Source organism: Ursus americanus, chromosome 20 (genome assembly GCF_024610735.1).
Source record: "Ursus americanus isolate L20-20 chromosome 20, mUrsAme1.1.p, whole genome shotgun sequence".
NCBI lineage: Eukaryota > Metazoa > Chordata > Mammalia > Carnivora > Ursidae > Ursus > Ursus americanus.
Genome location: NC_142146.1, coordinates 41,590,189 through 41,609,661, shown reverse-complemented (window position 1 = coordinate 41,609,661; position 19,473 = coordinate 41,590,189). Strand labels below are relative to the sequence as shown.

At 38.3% G+C, this 19,473-nt stretch overlaps 1 protein-coding gene across 1 annotated transcript in view; it reads left to right on the top strand.

The window, feature by feature from the left end:
- PLSCR4 (phospholipid scramblase 4) overlaps positions 1–16,739 on the top strand; it is a 43,897-nt gene extending 27,158 nt beyond the window's left edge. The window contains exons 6-11 of the mRNA XM_045813253.2: positions 5,139–5,374; positions 8,036–8,078; positions 8,997–9,220; positions 11,612–11,773; positions 13,395–13,553; positions 14,415–16,739. Of these exons, the coding sequence (XP_045669209.1) occupies positions 5,139–5,374; positions 8,036–8,078; positions 8,997–9,220; positions 11,612–11,773; positions 13,395–13,553; positions 14,415–14,462 (872 nt within the window). The 3' untranslated portion in view covers positions 14,463–16,739. The remainder of the gene's footprint in view (positions 1–5,138; positions 5,375–8,035; positions 8,079–8,996; positions 9,221–11,611; positions 11,774–13,394; positions 13,554–14,414) is intronic.
- Positions 16,740–19,473: the final 2,734 nt, after the last annotated feature.

Sequence of the window (19,473 nt, the reverse complement as noted above, 5' to 3'; positions counted from 1 at the left end):
ACGAGTAACCAGAACGTCCCAGGCTTCATGAGCATCAACAGCCACTCCTCCCTTTAGTGCCCAAATCACTGGAATCTGACCCTCTGTCCAATTTGCCTTTCAGGAAGTACGATCTGTATTTATTTCTCATCCCAGACAACTTCTGGAAGTCTTGGGGAATGTCCCTTCCTGGTGGTGGCTGGTTTCCTCAGCATGGGCTGACCCCAGACCACTGCTTTGCCTCTATGTTGGTGACCACTAGCTCTTTCTGAAGCCAGCTTTCTGCCAGCTAAGCTGTTATTTCTGTGACATCCCCTAGGAGAGGTGTGTGTGTGTGTGCGCACGCAAATGCATATGCACACAAAACTTAAGGCCTAAAAAAACAGCTGCCAGCTGGAGTTGCTCTTCTAGTCTGTAGTTTCACGGCCATCCATAGAGTCCTATTTTGGATGTTCCACGCCTCTCTGATCTAACGGGAGTATTAGCATAATTTAATCAAGGGTGCCTCCGCAGTCAGAATGCTTGAGTTTTAATTCTGACTGTGTCACATATTGACATTATTGATTCTTTAGCAAGTTACTTATCCTCCTATGCCTCAGTTTTCTCCTCTGTAAATTAAGGGTAATAGTAATAGTCCCTGCCACATAAGGTTGATGCCTAGATTACAAGATTTAATACATGTAAAATAGTTATAGTAGTGCCTGGACCACAATAAAAGCTCAACAAGTATTAACTATTACTAGTCTCCTCCAGCAGGAGCTCCTTCCTGGTGTGCATGGTGTCCAGGATCCAGTTATTTGGGTTCTCCAAGAGAGAGCGTAGTCTCCATCTTACCCCACTCTCTCAGGTCTTTTTCATTCTGTAGGAGGGACCTTTTCAAAGAACAGCCACCAATGCACTGTTGCCATTTTTCAGGAAATACCAGTCCCTGCCCTGCACAGCTGTGTGGCATTGCTTTCTGATTACAGAAAGATACCGGATTCCCCTGTCTGTAGAGCCACAGGCCCAGAGCCTGGGTTACTTTGGGAACTAAGACAGCATTTATGGGCCTTCAGCATCACAACCCAAGCTACAGCTCTCCCAGGCTTGTTCCCTTTAGTGCACTTACTCAGACAGGAGATGAATCTCGGCTTCTGACATCCCTTGCTGTCTTCTGGACCAACATCCCAGTGTAAGAAAACAAAGATACATGCACATACACACATTATAAACAGGAATTTTATAGACAAGTAGCAATTTTCAGAAAGAAACTCAGTTTAACCTGTATTTACAGAAGATTTGTTTTTTCCCTTCAAGGAGAAGATCCACAAAACTATTTGCAACCATGGTGAAAACAAACTCCTATGTGATTATGCATCACAGTTTTGTGACATTGTCTCCATCTTTCCCTTTCTAAAATAGGATCTTTTCTTTTGTATGTTGGTTTAACAAAAGGGTCTTTAAATCACTGGCTTTCAAACATTCTTTCTTTAAATTTTTTTAAAGTAATCTCTACACCCACCATAGGGCTCAAACTCAGCCCCAAGATTGAGATTCACATGCTCTACTGACTGAACCAGCCAGGCGCCCCCTTAAACATTTTTTTTTTAAAAGATTTTATTTATTTATTTGACAGAGATAGAGACAGCCAGCGAGAGAGGGAACACAAGCAGGGGGAGTGGGAGAGGAAGAAGCAGGCTCATAGCAGAGGAGCCTGATGCGGGGCTCGATCCCATAACACCAGGATCACGCCCTGAGCCGAAGGCAGACGTTTAACCGCTGTGCCACCCAGGCGTCCCCCCTTAAACATTCTTGATGACAATCTGCTGTGACCCAGAGTAAACGATATATATGTATGTATATATTTATATATAAAAATATTTATATATATGTAATATATATATGCTATATATAACATTTCACCAAGCAATATTCAATACAGTGAGTATGCAGCATGTGGGAAATACAGTTTGATTTTTTTCTATTTTATTTTATTCTAGTGTAGTAAATTTTATTTTAAAAATTTTTAATTGTGAATCATTAAATTGATTTCACAGCTCACAGATTGTATGTACAGATTGTAAAACACTATATTAGAACAATGTTTCTCAAACTTCGTTGTTAAGAATTAGTGAAATAGCTATACTTATATCAGACAAAATATACCTTAAGGCAAAAATTGTTACTAGAGATGAAGAACATTTTACAATAATAGAAGTGTCAATCCATCAGAAGACATAACAATTATATACATGTATACATCTAAAAACAGAGCTCCAAAATATATGAAGCAAAAAATGACGGAATTCAAGAGTAAAATAGACATTTCAGTAAATAAGAGTTGGAGACTGCAGTACCCCACTTACAGTAATGGATAGAACAACTAAACAGAAGGTCAAAAGGGAAATATTATACACCAAATTAAACATAGACACGTATAGTTCACTCTACCCAACAACAGTGGAATATACATTCTTCCCAAGTGCACATGGGACATTCTCCAAGAGAGATTACTGATTAAGCCAAAAAACAAGTCTCATAAATTTAAAACTGAAATCATATTGATTTCACAATGGAATAAAATTAGTAATCAATAAAAATAGAAAGAAAGTTGGGAAATCTGAGGAAATTAACACACCCTTAAATAAGCAAAAGGACAGAAAGAAATTACAAGAGGAATTGGAAAATACTTTTGAGTAAATAAAACCTCAGTATACCAAACCTCAATATCCCTTATGGGATACAGCTAAAACAGAGCATAGAGAGGGGTGCCTGGGTGACTCGGTTGGGCATCTGACTCTTAATTTCAGTTCGGGTCATGATCTCAGGGTTGTGAGATTAAGCTCCACATCGGGCTCTGTGCTCAGCAGGGAATCTGCTTCAGATTGTCTCTCCCTCTCTTCCTCTCTACCCCTCCCCTCTCTGTCTCTCTCTCTAATAAGTAAATAAATCTTTAAAAAGAGAAACACAGCATAGAGAGAAATTTATAACTATCAACACCTATATTAAAAAAGAAGAAAGACCTCAAATAGTAACCCAACTTTCCACCTTAGAGAGAAGCCAAACCCTAAGCAAGTAGGAGGAAATAACAGAATTTTAAAGTAGAAGTAAATGAAATAAAGAAAGGAAAAGCAATAGGCCAAACTGACAAAACCAAAAGTTGGGTCTTTGAAAATATCAACAAAATTGAGAAATCTTAAGCTAGACTGACCAAGAAAAAAAAAAAAATAGACTCAAAGTGTTAATATCAAGAGTGAAAATGGAGACATTACTAACAAGCTTATAAAAATTAAAATGTATTACAAGAGAATACTATGAACAGTTTCATACCAACAAACTGGAAAACCTAGATGAAATGGACAAATTCGTAGAAAAACACAAACAACTGAAACCGACTTCAAGAAATAGAAAACCTGAATAGAGCTATATAGCAAGAGATTGAATTAGTCATTTAAAAATTTCTGACAAAGTAAAGCCCAGGTCTGGATGGCTTCATGAATTCTACCAAATGCTTAATGAAGGGTTTAATACCAGCCCTTTACAAGAAATGTAAGAATGGTGAACACTTATTTCCCAGCCCATTCTGTGAAGCCAGTAGTACCCTACTAGCAAAATCAGACAAAGACATCACAAGAAATGAAAACTATAGAGCAATATTCCTTATAAATTAATACAGATGCAAAAATGCTCCACAGAATTCTAGCAATGTAGTAACCAAATCCAGCAATATATAATAGGGATTATATACTATGACCAAATGCAGTTTGTCCCAAGTATGAGAGATTGGTTTATCATTCGAAAATCAGTCAATGTATGTACCATATTAATGGAATATAGTACAAAAATCATATGATCATATCAATAGATAGAGAAAAAGTATTTGACAAAGTGAAACATCCTGCATAATTAAAAACACTTAACAAACTAGGAATAGGAGGGAACTTCCTCAACTTAATAAAAGGCATCTATGAAAAGCATCATGCTTAATAGCAAAAGCCAAAAGCATTCCCCCTAAAGTCAAGAACAAGACAGGATATCGCCTCATGCCACTTATATTCAACATTGTACTGGAGGTTTTAGCCAGGGCAGTTCGGCAAGGAAAAGTAATAAAAGTCATCCAGATTGGAAAGGAAGAAGTAAAGCTATCTCTATTTGCAGATGACGTCATCTTGTATGTAGAACATCCTAAGGGATACACGCATACATGCACACACAACTAGCACTAATAAGTGAGTTCAGCAGTAGGAGTGTAAAACAGTGAAGCCACTTCGGAAAACAGTTTGGCATTCCCTCAAAACGTTAAGGCTAATTCCATTCCTACTCGAGAATTGAAAACTTATGTTCACACCAAAATTTACACTAATTTCACAGCAGTGTTATTACAAATAGTAGCCAAAAAGTAGACACAACCCAAATCATTAATCGGTTGATTAATGAATACATAAAAAGTGATTTGTCCATGCAATGAAATATCAGCCATGAAAAGGAATGAACTACTAGTACATGCTACAACATGGATGAGCCTTGAAAATATCATGCTAAGTCAAAGAAACCAGACACAAAGGCTACATGTTACCCAATTTCGTTTATATGGAATGTCCAGGCTAGGGAAGTCTGTAGTGACATGGTTTCCAGGGGCTGGAGCAGAAGATGGGAAATAACTGGTAATGCGTGTGGGCTTGCTTTCTGGAGTGATGAAACTATTCTGGAATTACATAGCTATCATTAAAAACATCCCTTTAAAGTTACTATCTTTGTGACCCTAAACAAAAACAACAGTAAACTTAATAACATAAATGTACAGTGCTAATTATGTGCTAAGTCCTGTGCTAATCCCACTACAGCCTAGTGAAGTAGGTATATTATCTCCAAGGGAGAAACCTATTACAGAGAAGCCAACATGTTACTTGATGTTTCAGACCTTATCTCTACACCTCTGTGTAGAATAATTATCTTACAATCAGGGATGAGGAACCTTTAAGAGGATTAAATGAGTTAATACATAAAGCCCCTTACTTAGTACATTGTTTGTGCATGGTACACATTCAGAAAATGGGTCGTGTTTTATCCCAAAGTGGGTGTTGTGTGGCACATATATTTTTCATGTAAAAGGTCATTCTAACTTGCAATGTGTTACAGTGTTAGTAGTGTATAACATTTTCCTTTGTTTTTGGGTACAGGAGCCCCTGGACTAGCTGTCCCTCCACCTGCAGGCTACCCAGGAGGCTTGCCTGTGGGATACTACAGTCCGCAGCAGCCCTGTGCCTTTCCCTCGTACCAGCTACCTGGTGGTATCCATCCTATCCAGTACCAGCCTGGCAAATATCATATGCCAAATCAACCTGTTCCAATCACATGGATGCCAGGGCCTGCTCTTATGCCAAACTGTCCTCCTGGTCTGGAATACTTAACCCAGGTACTCCACACAAATCCAAATAATTTTCTTATATGAAACATGACTGGGGATCTGACAAAAAGAGATCCAGAGCTGGATAGAGCGGATGAAGGTGATGGGTCAGTGATGACAAGGGTCCTGTTTGTGAGACCGTAGGAGTGGTGGTACTGATTTCAGATACGTGAAGGGAAAATGAGTGCAGGAATGTATTTGGTGGGATCGGTAGGCTTTCTAAAGGATGTATGCTGAATTTTAAGATATGTAAGGTGTCCTGGGGAAGGCAGTTTAAAAAACAGGAGCAGAGGAAAAACTATGGAAGATGCTAGATGAGGTGTTTGCATAGAAGAGTTAACACCAAGAACAGCAACAGTAGAGCAGAACAGTAGACCGTCAACGAGTCACTGAGTGCCTCTGCCCATCCCTTTTTCTCATTACCCACAATTTTCATTAGCCACTCCTGCCACCCTCCAAACATAAAATGTCAATAAAAAGAGAACTACCAAGGGTTTTGCTTCAGGCCAAATTCCAGAGACCCCTCTTCCCACAACACAGTGAATTCTTATTCCATCCCTGTAGACATTCTGAAGCTATCAGGATATCCGGCTCAGGAACTGGGGCAGTATGTCAAAGCCATGTACCAAACGGTATCGCTTAAAACCACATGTCAGAGACTCAAAAGAATTGCTTAATGAAAACTAGATGAAGCAAGTACTGGAAGTTCCTTAGAACCTATTGAATTATGTTTGGTTTTAGAAAAAGGAGATGTTGAAATACATTATAAGCAAGGGACTTGCCAGTTTTCTTAATTTGCCACGTTTTAAATTCCTTCTATTACTCTGACAAGGAGTTAAATGAACATATTTTATGCATTCTGTTTTCTCTTTCAGCGATGTTTTGAATTTAAAAAAATAAGTGAAAAAAGCAACAAAAATGTGTGCAACCAGGCAAACCTGGTTTTAAATTCTAGCTGTACTCCCTCCTCACTCTGCAACCTTCAGTAACTTTCATAAGTTACCTTCAGTAACTGTTGGTGCTTGAATTCCTCATCAATAAAATAGTACTAGCAATACATACCTCGTTGGGTGGTTGGGAGAATTTTTCAGGAGCTAAGATTTATAGTGCACCTACTATTTTTGGCACACAGGGCCCATCCAATGGGCGGTAGCTTGTGGATGTTATTAGTTGAAACACCTCAAATGCAAACAGAAGACAGAACCATTTGCTTTATCATTTTCCTTATCCTCGCCTTTTTGCAATCTCTGATGTAGATTCCATGAATCATTATCAGGACTGTCAAGATTCTGGAGCATTCAAAGTAGCAGGATTATATTATTTCTAGAGTATTGGCTTGGCCAGTGACTCCACCAATTGGTTAGAGAACTGAGCCATAGCAACCATAGTGTCTTACTGGACAAACTTCTTTTACATTAACAGGCATTATTTCTTTAGAATATTTTGCTCAGCAGTGGATGCTTTTATCAGCAGTGAATATTTTTGAGTTCTAGGTTTTAACATTCTGGATTTTTAAAGGAAGTATAAACCACCTTAGTGACCACTTTTGGCATTTTAGAAGACATGGTTAGACCTCCTCACCTGACTGTGTTTTCATATAAGAAAAAGTTTTTAATGAAGGAAGGATTGTATCCTCTTCATATCCTCCTGTAATCATACACCACAAAATATTTATGTCTGGTTAAGTTATTTTTAACTTTCTATTATTACCACATTCATGTACTTTTTTATCAGTTAATGTATTCAATGAGTATTTGGTGAAATATGACATTTCAGGCAATATTCTGGGCTCAGGGATTAGGAATGATCTATATTACCTAAAGTTATATAGATATAATTACTCTGTCCTCAAAGAGGTTTCTTCTTTTCTGCTAGGATATTCTCAAGTATATCAGGTAATGAGCCCATCATACTGTCTTTAGAGTGATTCCTAAGTGAAGTTAAGGTAGGAGTCTATCGGGTGATATTCCCAACACCCTTTTCAAGAGATCCCATCCCAGAATGTTTCTTCCTCTTTGCCCTAATCCTAATCACATGCTTCCAGCCTTTGTGGACCCTCTCCTTATTAAAGTATGCACCCAGGGAAGACCCTTGCATTAGTAGCTCAAATGAGTGGAAATCAGTGTGTTAACATCTTCCAGGGGTACCTGTGAAAATAATGTAAAGCTGGATACTCCTGTGTGAGGTCCCTGGCTGATTTGCTCTCCCTAAGCCACTGAGAAAATAGTTTCCTCTGTGGCTGGTCCGTGTTATTCCGTCCTGAACTTTCTGAGCACCTCCAGGCTGTGAGTGTGAGTGACCTGTCAATGAGACCAGTGAGTAGGGGCAGAGCTAGAAACAGTCTGTATCAACACAGCTTCTTCTAGGTGCTGTTACTATAGCAGGATGATGATTTTCTGATGTACCAGGCAACTTCTTTTTTTTTTTTTTTTTTTGGTAACTTTCTTTTAAAGTGGAGAAAAGTGATTTTCCTACCTGGACAGCTCTGCTGACTAGGTACAGATAGGCTAATTTCACTTGATAATTTTTTTATTCCATTCAATTTCAAAAAGATATTTTGGTATCAATTAATACATTTTAATACCTGTCTCATCAGCTTCTTTTCTAACACTGATTTGATTTAATTATGTTATTTCTATTTTTCCTAATTGCTTTGTTCTATCCCAACAGTTGGACAACATACACGTCCTTCAGCATTTTGAGCCTCTGGAAAGTATGTATAATTTTGTAGTGTTCAGCAGTATTTGAATCAGGTGAAAATTTGCATTACCCAATATCTAGTTCCTTAATATTGATCATCTCTTAGTGGTTCAAAGGGAAAAGACTATCTTCTTTTACCCTTCAAGAAAGTAATAAAGGGAATTATTTTGTATAATTGTATCTATTTATGTATCATACATAAGTTCTTAGACTTGAAAAAGACTTACATTTTATCTGGCCAAACCCCCCCATTCCGCATATTCATGTTTCATGGAAGAGGGAAAGAAGGAATCAAGAGACTAAATGAATTAGCCGGGGGCCCCACAGTCAGCTAATCAGTGGTAGGGCTGGAAATAGAATCTAAATCTGCTAAGCTCTAGTCCAGTGCCCTTGCTTTAGAAGTAAAAAGAAATCACAGTAAACATACTGCTTGATCTCAGTTCATCCTCACTAGATTACTGACCCCCCACGTTACCACCAGATCTGCACATGCATTTGACCACCACACAGAGCCTCTGAGTTTCCTTGGTTCATTTTCCTGTTTGCAATTATGAATGACCCTAACCATCTCAGTATATTTCTTGAGCTGACTACTTTATGGTAAAATCTATAATTTCATTTACATGGTTTTATAATTTAAGTTTTCTAAATTCAGGTACTCCAGGAATATAGATTTAGTCTTTGCATTTGTATGGAAAAGTTTTAAAAATCATTTTGTACTGATCTCCTTAAATGTTTTAGATTTTCAAAATTACCAGGTATTTATTCGGTATCTGAATCATTTTGGTGTCCTAATCAATTGTAATATTTCACTTTAAATTTTTAAAAAGCTATTTTGCTTTAAGCCCCTAAGAAATACTAGAAAAGGACTTCTTGACGCCCATTTTAACTGCTTCTAATTTAAAGTGGTTTTCTTATTTTATTTTTTTAGTGATGACATCTTTTGAAACTAATAATAGATATGATATTAAAAACAACCTGGACCAAATGGTTTACATCGTAACTGAAGACACAGATGACTTCAGAAATGCTTATCGGACACTAAGGCCCTTCATCCTCCGGGTCACCGACTTTATGGGCCGAGAAATCATGACAATGCAGAGACCTTTCAGATGCACCTGCTGTTGCCTCTGTTGTCCCTCCTCCAGGCAAGAGGTCAGAGAATGCAGGTCTTATCCCTGGTTTCTTCTGATCCAAGTCTTCACAGCACGCTTGTGCTCCTTCCAGAATGACAGTGAGGGGATTTTCACTGGGTCTGCTGGTCAGCATGAAAGAAGGGAGTGGGGAGGAAGGAGGCCACATTGTTTCACCCAAGGAAAATCACAGAGGGCTTTTTCTTGTGGGTCTTGTCTTCTGGCGCTAGTTGGTGGGTCAGGCACAAATTAGGGTTATTTATTCAGTGACCACAATTCTGTCAGTTGTGTCTACTGAATTGGAAATGTATCTATGACCTAGAACAGAAGTCATGTACATTTGTCTAAACGTACCTACATATCCCCGGGTAAGATGTCCCTAGACATCATCGAATGCTTTTAGAATCGGAAGAGACCTTGGATGACTTTACACTCCCCATCCCAGTCCACACCTTGCCACAGATAAAGAAGGGGTGGCTCAGAAAGATGACGTGCCTGATGAGGATGTTACAGGCCCCCGAGTGCTGGACCTAGAGAGCTGACGTTCTGAGTTACAGTCGGGTTGCTCTTCTACAGCCTGTGTGGCTCTAGGAAGTTGTTCTCTGCAGGGAAATGAAGCAGCCTTAGCGAGAGGTCCACCAGAATTTTGAATTCTAGATTTGTCACCTACTTAAATTGTGCGATTTACTTAACTTCTTTGGAGCTCCATGCTCTTGCACATAAACTATGCACAACTATACCCCATAGGATTATGGGGATATTTAGAAGACACAGTAAGTGCCAGCACTTACTAAATGTTAATTTATTTACAACCTTCTCTGTGTTTTGATTTCCTTTAAGATGGAGATAATAATAGCATCTATCACACAGGATTGCTTTGAGGATTAAATAGTAATAAGTAAATGTTAACTCTTCATTACAGTACCTGGCAGATAGCACGGTGCTCAGAGAATGTTGTTCCCAGTCTTACTCCTCTCTCGTTACTGTTTTTGTAATAACAGCCTGTTATTTGAGATGAATCTTCACCTTTAATCCTGAGTCCTTTTGGATATAGTAGGAATTCTTCATATTCATGAGTTGGATTTTCTTCTCAAATGAATTTTTAAGTAGTTTACTTGTATACAGTTTTTATTTTTCTTTAGCTCTGAGGCCTAAACTTGTATAAGATCTTAATCCTAGGCAGCTATCAAATTTATATTCTTAAGTATATGTGTGAATGTATATATATGAACAATAACATCTTTTTTTTTAAATAATATCTTGATTTGAGGGGTCCCTTGGGGGCTCAGTTGGTTAAGCATCTGCCTTCTGCTCAGGTCATGATCCCGGTCTTGGGGTCAAGCCCCACATCGGGTTCTCTGCTCAGTGGGGAGCCTGCTTCCCCCTCTCCCTCTGCCTGCTTCTCTGCCCGCTTATGCTCGCTCTCTCTTTGTCAAATAAATAAATAAAATCTTTTTAAAAAAATATCTTGATTTGACAGTTCATGAAGCTATGTAGTCCTGCCCCATGATGAGACCTAGTGGAAACTCTTAGAAAAGTATATATGACACCAGAAAAGCTACCAGTAGAACTTGAACTCTGACTCTTGTTATTACTAAATATGAAGATCTTAGTTCTTCACAGAGGAGAATTGTAGAGATGCTTAGCCAAAACAGGGCAGTGGACAATTTTGAAACTCTTTTTAAAATGGCTTTATGGAGTGTGTGGGTGGCTCAGTTGGTTAAGCATCTGCCTTTGGTTCAGGCCATAATCCTGGGGTCCCTGCTTAGTGGGGAGTCTGCTTCTCCTTCTCTCCTCTGCTGCTCCCCTACTTGCGCTTTCTCGCTCTGTCAAATAATAAAGTCTTTAAATCAATCAATCAATAAAATGGCTTTATATATTCATTCACACATTCTGTTGTTTTCACAATATTCAGTTTTCAGAATGCCTCTTTTTCCATTTCTCTTATAATTGTCATGTCTGTGATTTAAATCTAAGAAGTTACCTTGCTTGCTTTGTCATGAATTGTGCCGGAAGACGTGAGACACCTAGAGCAGAGACAAAGAACTTCACCACAGCACAGTAAACAGCATGAGTGTCTTGAGCAGTATGTTGGTGTAGGTCCCCGTGCCCCCAGGTTCTATAGGTTGACTCAGAGGAGCTCACGCAGGTGCTGCACACAGCTGAGCAGTCGTGAGCTTGGAGAACTGTCCGTTGTATGGTAAGCAGTCACTTTGTTCCAAAGGGAAATGTGACCTCCGCTCTCAAGGCTGTTCTGACCTACAGCCCTAAGAGCGAGCCTGGGTAAAATGGAAGGCTGTCTTCCAGTAACAATTTTTCTAGTCCGTGAAAGACTTAAGAGCACATCTAGGTGGTGTGTATGCGTATGGGTATCTCTGTAGCGTCCTCCCCTCTGTCACGTCTTCATCTGCAGCTGGAGGTGCAGTGCCCTCCCGGTGTCACCATTGGCTTTGTCGCGGAGCACTGGAACCTGTGCAGGGCAGTTTACAGCCTCCAAAGCGAGAAGAGAGAAAACGTGATGAGAGTACGTGGGCCGTGTTCCACCTATGGCTGTGGTTCTGATTCGGTTTTTGAGGTAAACAAATATAAAAATGACATTTTTACTATTTCTTCTACATGTACTAACAGACCTTAGAATTATTTGGTTTTAGATTATGTTTTTATGTGAATGAATAAAGTAGAATGGGGAAGAGTTATTGGTTGACATCAAATAATTTTCAAATTACTGTTCGTGGATTGCTTACTGTTTTCCAAAGTGCGAGCTATTTTTTTTATGATTTCAGTGTTTGATAAAGATAAGAAGTAACCATTTAAAGCACTAAACCTGAAAGAAGAGACTGGTGGAATCCATTTATTTATTCTTGGTTGTATTTATTTATTTTATTTATTTATTTTTTTGAAGATTTTATTTATTTTATTTGACAGAGAGAGAGAGACAGTCAGCGAGAGAGGGAAAAGCAGGGGGAGTGAGAGAGAAAGAAGCAAGCTCCCAGCGGCTGGGAGCCCGATGTGGGGCTCGATCCCAGGACTCTGGGATCAAGCCCTGAGCCAAAGGCAGATGCTTAACAACCGAGCCACCCAGGTGCCCCTTGGTCATATTTAATTAACCATTATTACCAAAGATTTGCAGGATTGTCGGTCCTGATTAACAGAAATGCCCAACACATCACAGGACATATGGAGCACCCCCAAGATTGTGTACATTGTTTATTTGCATGGTAGAAGTTGTCTGTGTCCTTACGAGAGAGGATAACACTGATAACATGGATAAAACTCATAATAGGTTATAACATTTTCTCAGGAAAATGAAAAATCCTCTTGTTTTGCCTCTATCTTAGTGAGTACAAAATGCGTGCTTATTATCCTATGAATCTGACAAAGGCGATGCCTAGAAATATTTCCTGAGCTGCTTAGAGAATCCTTCTTGAATGCCTTACAATTCAGCAAGGCTCATTATCTAAAGTTGCTCATTCAGATATTTCCTATGACACCCAATAAACTTTTTTTAGTTCTTCAAGCATTGCTTATTTATTAAAAGACCAGTGTAGAGAACTAGAAAATGTAGATAAGCCAAAGTGTAGGGGTGGGTGTATGGGATCATTCCAATCACCAGAAGTTAATATTTGGGTATTTTCCCTCTGGCAAGTGCCAGAATCCCCCTTTTACAAGCCAAAGCCCTTTGAGATTCTGACATACTTTAAGAAGACAGGGTGGATTTGGCCCACAAAACTTGAGTGATTTTTTGAAATTTGTGAAGTACATAGAACTGTTTCCTTACTTTTGCTCACGTGTTTCCCTAGACTGTAGAGACTCCTTTCCAATCCCCAGTTCCCACCCTTCACTATATGAAAAAGAATTTCAGAATCAATTCAAATCATACGTCCCTAATAACTCATTTGAGGATGAAGTAAGAACTCCAGCCCGAGAACTGTCAGATATACCGCAGCTCAGTTATTAACCAGTTTCAAGGCACTTAAGCCTTCTTGGCCCTAATTCCCTATTACTTTACAGTAATGTATTACTTTATAGTTATTAAATTACAGTAGTGTAATTATTACTATATTAATTTCCTGTTCTGTATTTATGCTTTTGCAGTGTAAACTGCTAATTAGAGGAATGGAATATGAAATGAAATATGTATTATAATATGTATAATATTTTTCAATCATCATAAAGTCACATTCTTATCTTTCTAGGTCAAATCCCTTGATGGCATGTCCAACGTCGGCAGTATTATTAGGAAGTGGAACGGTCTGTTATCAGCAATGGGCGATGCTGACCACTTTGAAATTCACTTCCCGTTAGACCTGGATGTGAAGATGAAAGCCATGATTTTTGGAGCTTGCTTCCTCATTGTAAGTCTTTTGCTTCTGAGTTGTCTTGAGAGAATCACTCTTTATGATGAGATGCAGTGTAGTGTGATAGAAAGGCAGTAACAATGCCTGTCTCTGCCACTTACTAGTTACGTGTTTTACAAAGTGCTTAGCACGTCCAGGCCTTGTTTGCCTTACCTATAAAATGGAGATAAAAATACTTATATTTTTCAGGGCAATGAACACGAGCCCTCATATGAATAAAGGGACCAGAAGAGTACTTGGAGATATTGGGCATCCAGTGGGTGTACTTGTCCTCATTGCATGTTGTTTGTCTTTCCCATGACTTAAAGATGCCTATCCTAGGACTTCTTAATGAAGTAAATAACTCTAAAGCTGATGTCCTTTCCCTCCACCCTACTGCCTCTCTGTCACTGGACTCCTTGGTGTTGTATCTTCCTTAGATTTGTTAGGTAAAGTTCCCTTGCTGTATTAATGACTGATCAGTGGTTAATATTCATAAGTCAGGCACAGAAATAAAATGGATGTGTTTACCTTAAAATGTAGCTAACATATTGCAATTGGCATATTTAACATATTTAATATTGATTGTCAAGTTTTTTTTTCCTTTTAACAACGAAAATTTAGTTAATCGGTACCCCCAGATGGAATGTTACTAGCTAACAAAAGTTCCAAGTCTGTAATTTCTGGTCTTCATGTCAGGTCCTCTTCATAAAGGTTTTATTAGATTTATTTATTCTTAACTAGAATGATGATCACCTGATAAATTATAAAGGGTAATACTCTATGCATTGCATCTAATTATGTATGTATCTATATACGTACAGTTATCTTTCTATATATATATTATATATGTATGTATAATTCTTTTTCTGATTTCAGGACTTCATGTATTTTGAAAGATCTCCACCACAAAATTCATCAAGATAGATGGACACAGCAAATCAGCAATAATGGCTAATAAAAATTAGAAAAGTTGGATGGGGCTTACAATCCCCTGAATTATTTGCAAATATATGTGTCTGCTTTTGCAGATTATTTTCACTGGGTATTCACTCTAACAGGCTAAGAGTGTGAGGGCAATACAATCTAAACATGTTTCAATTGATTATCTGTCCATTTGTCCTCTTGGTAGACTAGGAGTTCACCTTGAAAAAGCTATGACTCATTAACCAAGTAAACACATTACAATGAGTTTCAAAATGCTTTACCATGACGTAAGGGAAAACAAATCCCAGTGGTTTCAGATTAATAGGTCATGAAATGGTGAGCTTTTTAGAGCAATCTTTGAGATAGAGTAATAGAGCTTTTATCCGTAACCCTGTCCTACCTCTCCTACCTCTTGTCCTGTTACTGAAGACAAATTTAATTCCAGGTGAAAAGAATGATACTCTTAATCTTTAAAAACAAAAAGGAAAGCAGACAGAAATACTGCATGTTTATTGTACAAGGAAAAATTCACTTGTGCATATGTATCAAAACCTTGTTTTGCAAGTTTCTAAGTTTCCATAGAAATTTTGATTTTATTACCAAATAAAACTTTTTTTTTTTTTAATCATAGGGTTTATATTTTCCATGCATACTCCCTCATTCACTAGCATGGTCAGTCAGAACCTGCCTGTATATGGAGTCAGGGTCAGACTATCAGGAAAAGAGGTGACATGGGCCACAGCCAGTCTAGATCTCTGAGTAATTTAGAGAATTACTCAGATGAGAAATTTAGACATTAGCGCCCTTATAAGGAGCTTGCGTTTAATCCATTGAATCTCTCTTGGTCACAGATGCCTTATATTTAAAATATGTTTGGCCAAATCTCTAAGATTGCCTTCAAACCTTCATATCTCATTTGATGTGACACAGAGACGATAATCGGGTTTTTTTACCTTTCAAAAAGATCCCTGATAATTACCGTGTTTTTCTAATAGCTGGAGTTAGTTTTGTTTCTAAATTTTGAAATGTGACATTCTGTGTAGCACTTTGTAAAAGCAAAACCTACAAATCTTCACATTGTTTAATATTTCTTCGCTGCTTTTTATCTGATGATAGATAAATCTATATCTATGCAAAGAAAAGAATAGAACACAGCAAACACAGCAAGCATATATTACTTCTGTGTGAACTATAGTTTAACAGTAAAATTATGTAGGATCACCATAGTTAAAGTACAAACGTACCTGTTTTTAGTAGCTAGTTAAGAGCGTAGTCTATTAGTGAATAGACTGATGAATCAGCCTGCCTCTTTTGCACTCTACCTTCCTATCTGGACATGGACTGTGTTCTTTCAACACAGCCAGTATGTTGAATGAAATGTATTTTCCTCGTTAAGTAAAACGAGCCTGAGTGTTCTCAGATGGAATTATTGAGAGATGAAGGCCTTTGCCCGTAGTTCCTCTTGAAGTCAAAGAAAGGTGCTTCATTTTAAAATTATATTTATCTTTTATGGTAAAGTTGTTTTACTCAGTTTCTGATAATTTTTATTTTTAGGTGCTACTAGCTTTTTAAAAAAAATGTAAAACTGCTGCTTTCTAAAAAAAAATAATTACCTTATATTTGAAAATATAATTGCAGTCTTAGACATATATATTATTTCCTATAATAATGTTTGACATTTTATATATGAAATCAGACAAATAGTATAGAGAAAGTTTATCATATAAACCTCCTTTTTACTTGCCTATATCCCTACATCCCAAGACATGCTGCATAATACTAAAAAAAAATTTATTTTTAACATACGACATTTTAAATTTGTTTAAAGTTTTTGTAGTATTAAGTTGTCTCTTACAGTTATAATTCCACTTTCTTTATAAGTAATACTGTGTGTCTTGGGGCGCCTGGGTGGCTCAGTCGGTTAAGCGTCTGCCTTCGGCTTAGGTCATGATCCCAGGGTCCTGGGATCAAGCCCCACATTGGGTTCCTTGCTCAGCAGGGAGCCTGCTTCTCCCTCTGCCTGCTGCTCCCCCTGCTTGTGCTTTCTAGTTCTCTCTCTTTCTGACAAATAAATAAAATCTTTAAAACAAAAAGTAATACTATGGTCTTATATTTTTATACTACAGTTCATATTGTAATTTCTGTATTTCTTAATGGTATTTCATTGTGTAAAATTGATCAAATTCACTAAAAACAAAAGCTACTCTGAAATTTGTGTGTTTTCATGCTTCATCTATTGTTTTTGGCTTTTAAATAAATATATGGTTTATAGTAAAATAGTTTTTATTTTTTGATTTGTGATTGAGTCTTTGCTATAGACTGAATGCTTGTACCCCTCCCCCCACCCCAAACTTATGAATTACCTCAATGTGATGATGTTTGGTCGGTGTTAGGTCATGTTGGTGGAGCCCTCCCTCACAAATGGGATTAGTATCCTTATAATCTGCCAGCACCTTGACCTTGGATTTCGCAGCTTCCAGAACTGTGAGAGAGAAATATTTGTTGTTTAAGCCACCCAGTCCACAGGATTGTTGTCCAAACGGATTAAGGCAGAAATTGGTACTGAGAAGTGGGGGTGCTGCTGTAAGAAATACCTAAAAATGTGGAAGCAGCATTGGAACTGGGTGATGGGTAGAAGCTGGAAGCGTTTTGAGTTGCATTTTAGAAAAAGCCTAGACATTTTAACAGAACATTAAAGGTGATTCTGGTGAGAGCTCAGAAAGAAAAGAGAGCTGTAGAGAAAGCCCCGATGTTCTTAGAGAATAGCTAAGTAATCCTGAACAGGAGGTTGGTAGAAATATGAGTGGTAAAAGCCATTCTAATGAGGCCTCAGATGAAATTGAGGAACATGTTATTGGAAACTTGAGGAGAGGCCCTCTTTATTATAATGTGGCAAAGAACCTGGCTGAATTATGTTCATGTTCTTGTGTTTTGTGGAACATAGAATTTACAAGTGAGGAAAGTAGATGTTTAGTGGAAGCAAGTTCTAAGCAGAGTGTTGAAGATGCAGTTAGGCTTCCTCTGACTTCTAGTAAAATGCAAGCAGTAAGAAGTAACTTAAAGACAGAATTGTTAAGCAAAAGGAAGCAGAACATAAAGACTTGGAAAATTTTCAGCTTATCCATATAGCAAAAAATGAGAACACTGAGGGTGTGGCCAAGGTACTGATAAGGAGGTCAGTGTGAGTGAGCCTTCTGAACAGAAGCCAGGAGACTATTCTCCAGGACAATGGAAGAATGACCCTGAAGGCAAATCGGTGGTCAACAGAGCCACTACTCCCATTACAGGCCTGTATTGCAAGGCCTTAGGGGGCTGCGTGGTTCAAAGGAAGGGCCTTCAATAACTGGAACCTTCTTGCACACTGTCTGGCCCTACCTCACATGGGGAGCTCTGCTCTCTGCAATCTCTTGCTGTGCTCCTCTGCCACCCCAGCTGTGGCTCTTGTGGGCCCTGGTATGGCATGGCTACCTCTCCGGAGGGTGCGGGTCCATGTGGCCCAATCTCTTTTGATGTTCATAGTGCATAGGTCAAGGGGGCATGGCTGCCTTCACCTAGATCTCTAAGAACAGGGCCATCTGGGAGAACCTCAGTCTTTGAACCCCAGTCCTGGAGATCCACAGGGCCCAGGAAGAGAGTCTCTGCAGGGAAGTCCATTCCGCTGAGCCCTGTGGGTAACATGGGCATCCCAATGGGCCCAAAAGACAGAGCATTGAGTCAAAAATAATTCTTGAGCCTTAAGATTTAATGTTGTTTGTGCTGTTTGGTCTTGGACTTACCTGGGATCTGTCACTCCTTTCTTCTTTCCTATTTCACTCTTTGGGAATGGGAATGTCTGTCATGTGCCTGTCCCACCATTTTATCTTGGAAACCCATAATTTGTTTGGTTTTGTAGGTTCATAGATGGAGAGAACTTTGCCTCAGGATGACTCGTACCTTGAGTCTTACACATACCTGATTTAGATGCAACTTTGGACTTTCAGACTTTTGATGCTGGAATGAGTTAAGACTTTTTGACTGTTAGGATAAAATGAATTTATTTTACATGTGAGAAGGACGTGAATTTTGTCCTGACCAGGAGTGGAATGCCATCGACTGAATGTTTGTATCCCCTTAAATTAATATGTTGAAATCTAATCCCCTAATGTGATGTATTTAGAGGTGAGACTTTGGGGGTGATTAGAACGTGAGGATGGAGCCCTTATGAATGGATTAGTACTTTTATTAAAAAGAAGGCAAGGAGTTCCCTCTGCCATGTGAGGACACAGTGAGAAGATAGCCATCTATGAGCCAGGAAGTGGGCTCTTACCAGACACAATATCTGCTGGGCCTTGATCTTGGACTTTTAGAACTGCAAGAAATAAATGTGTTGTTTATAAGCCATCTAGTCTATGGCATTTTTGTTATAGCAGCCAAAATAGACCTAAGACAGTTTTTTTTTAACACTTTTCTTCAAAGGGATTTTTGAAGGTATTTCTTATTATCAATCAGTTTCCTTCAGGATCCTTGTTTTCTTATGTAAGTTTAATTCCAATAAATCATTTTTGTAGTGTTTTATAGTAGTGACTGGCTTTCTGATATAACCAAGTTATTTATAAATGCTTATTTCTCTTACACTCACTTAAGGCACCTTTAAATTTTAAGTATGATTTCAATAGCAGTATTTCATGCAGGAAAGCTGCCAGAATTTATAACTGTCAGTGAAGGATGCATTTTAAGACAATTTTAATGACCAGATTTCCCAAAAATTATACAAAAAGCTGGTTACGAGACTAGTTGAATTTTTCAACCAACTGGATGTTAAATTAAGTTCAAGTATAGAATGAGCAGTGATTCCAGGGAACGACATCCTGCTCTGCTGGGACAGCTGGCTACGTTTTAGTACCTGCTGCCCCTTCCCCAGTGTTTAAAGTTTAATTTAACTTACATTGAAAGATGCAAACTTGAAAAATCCATAGGTGTGGATTTAATAAGCTAATACCAAATTCAACTTTTTGGCTAGTGATAACTAACA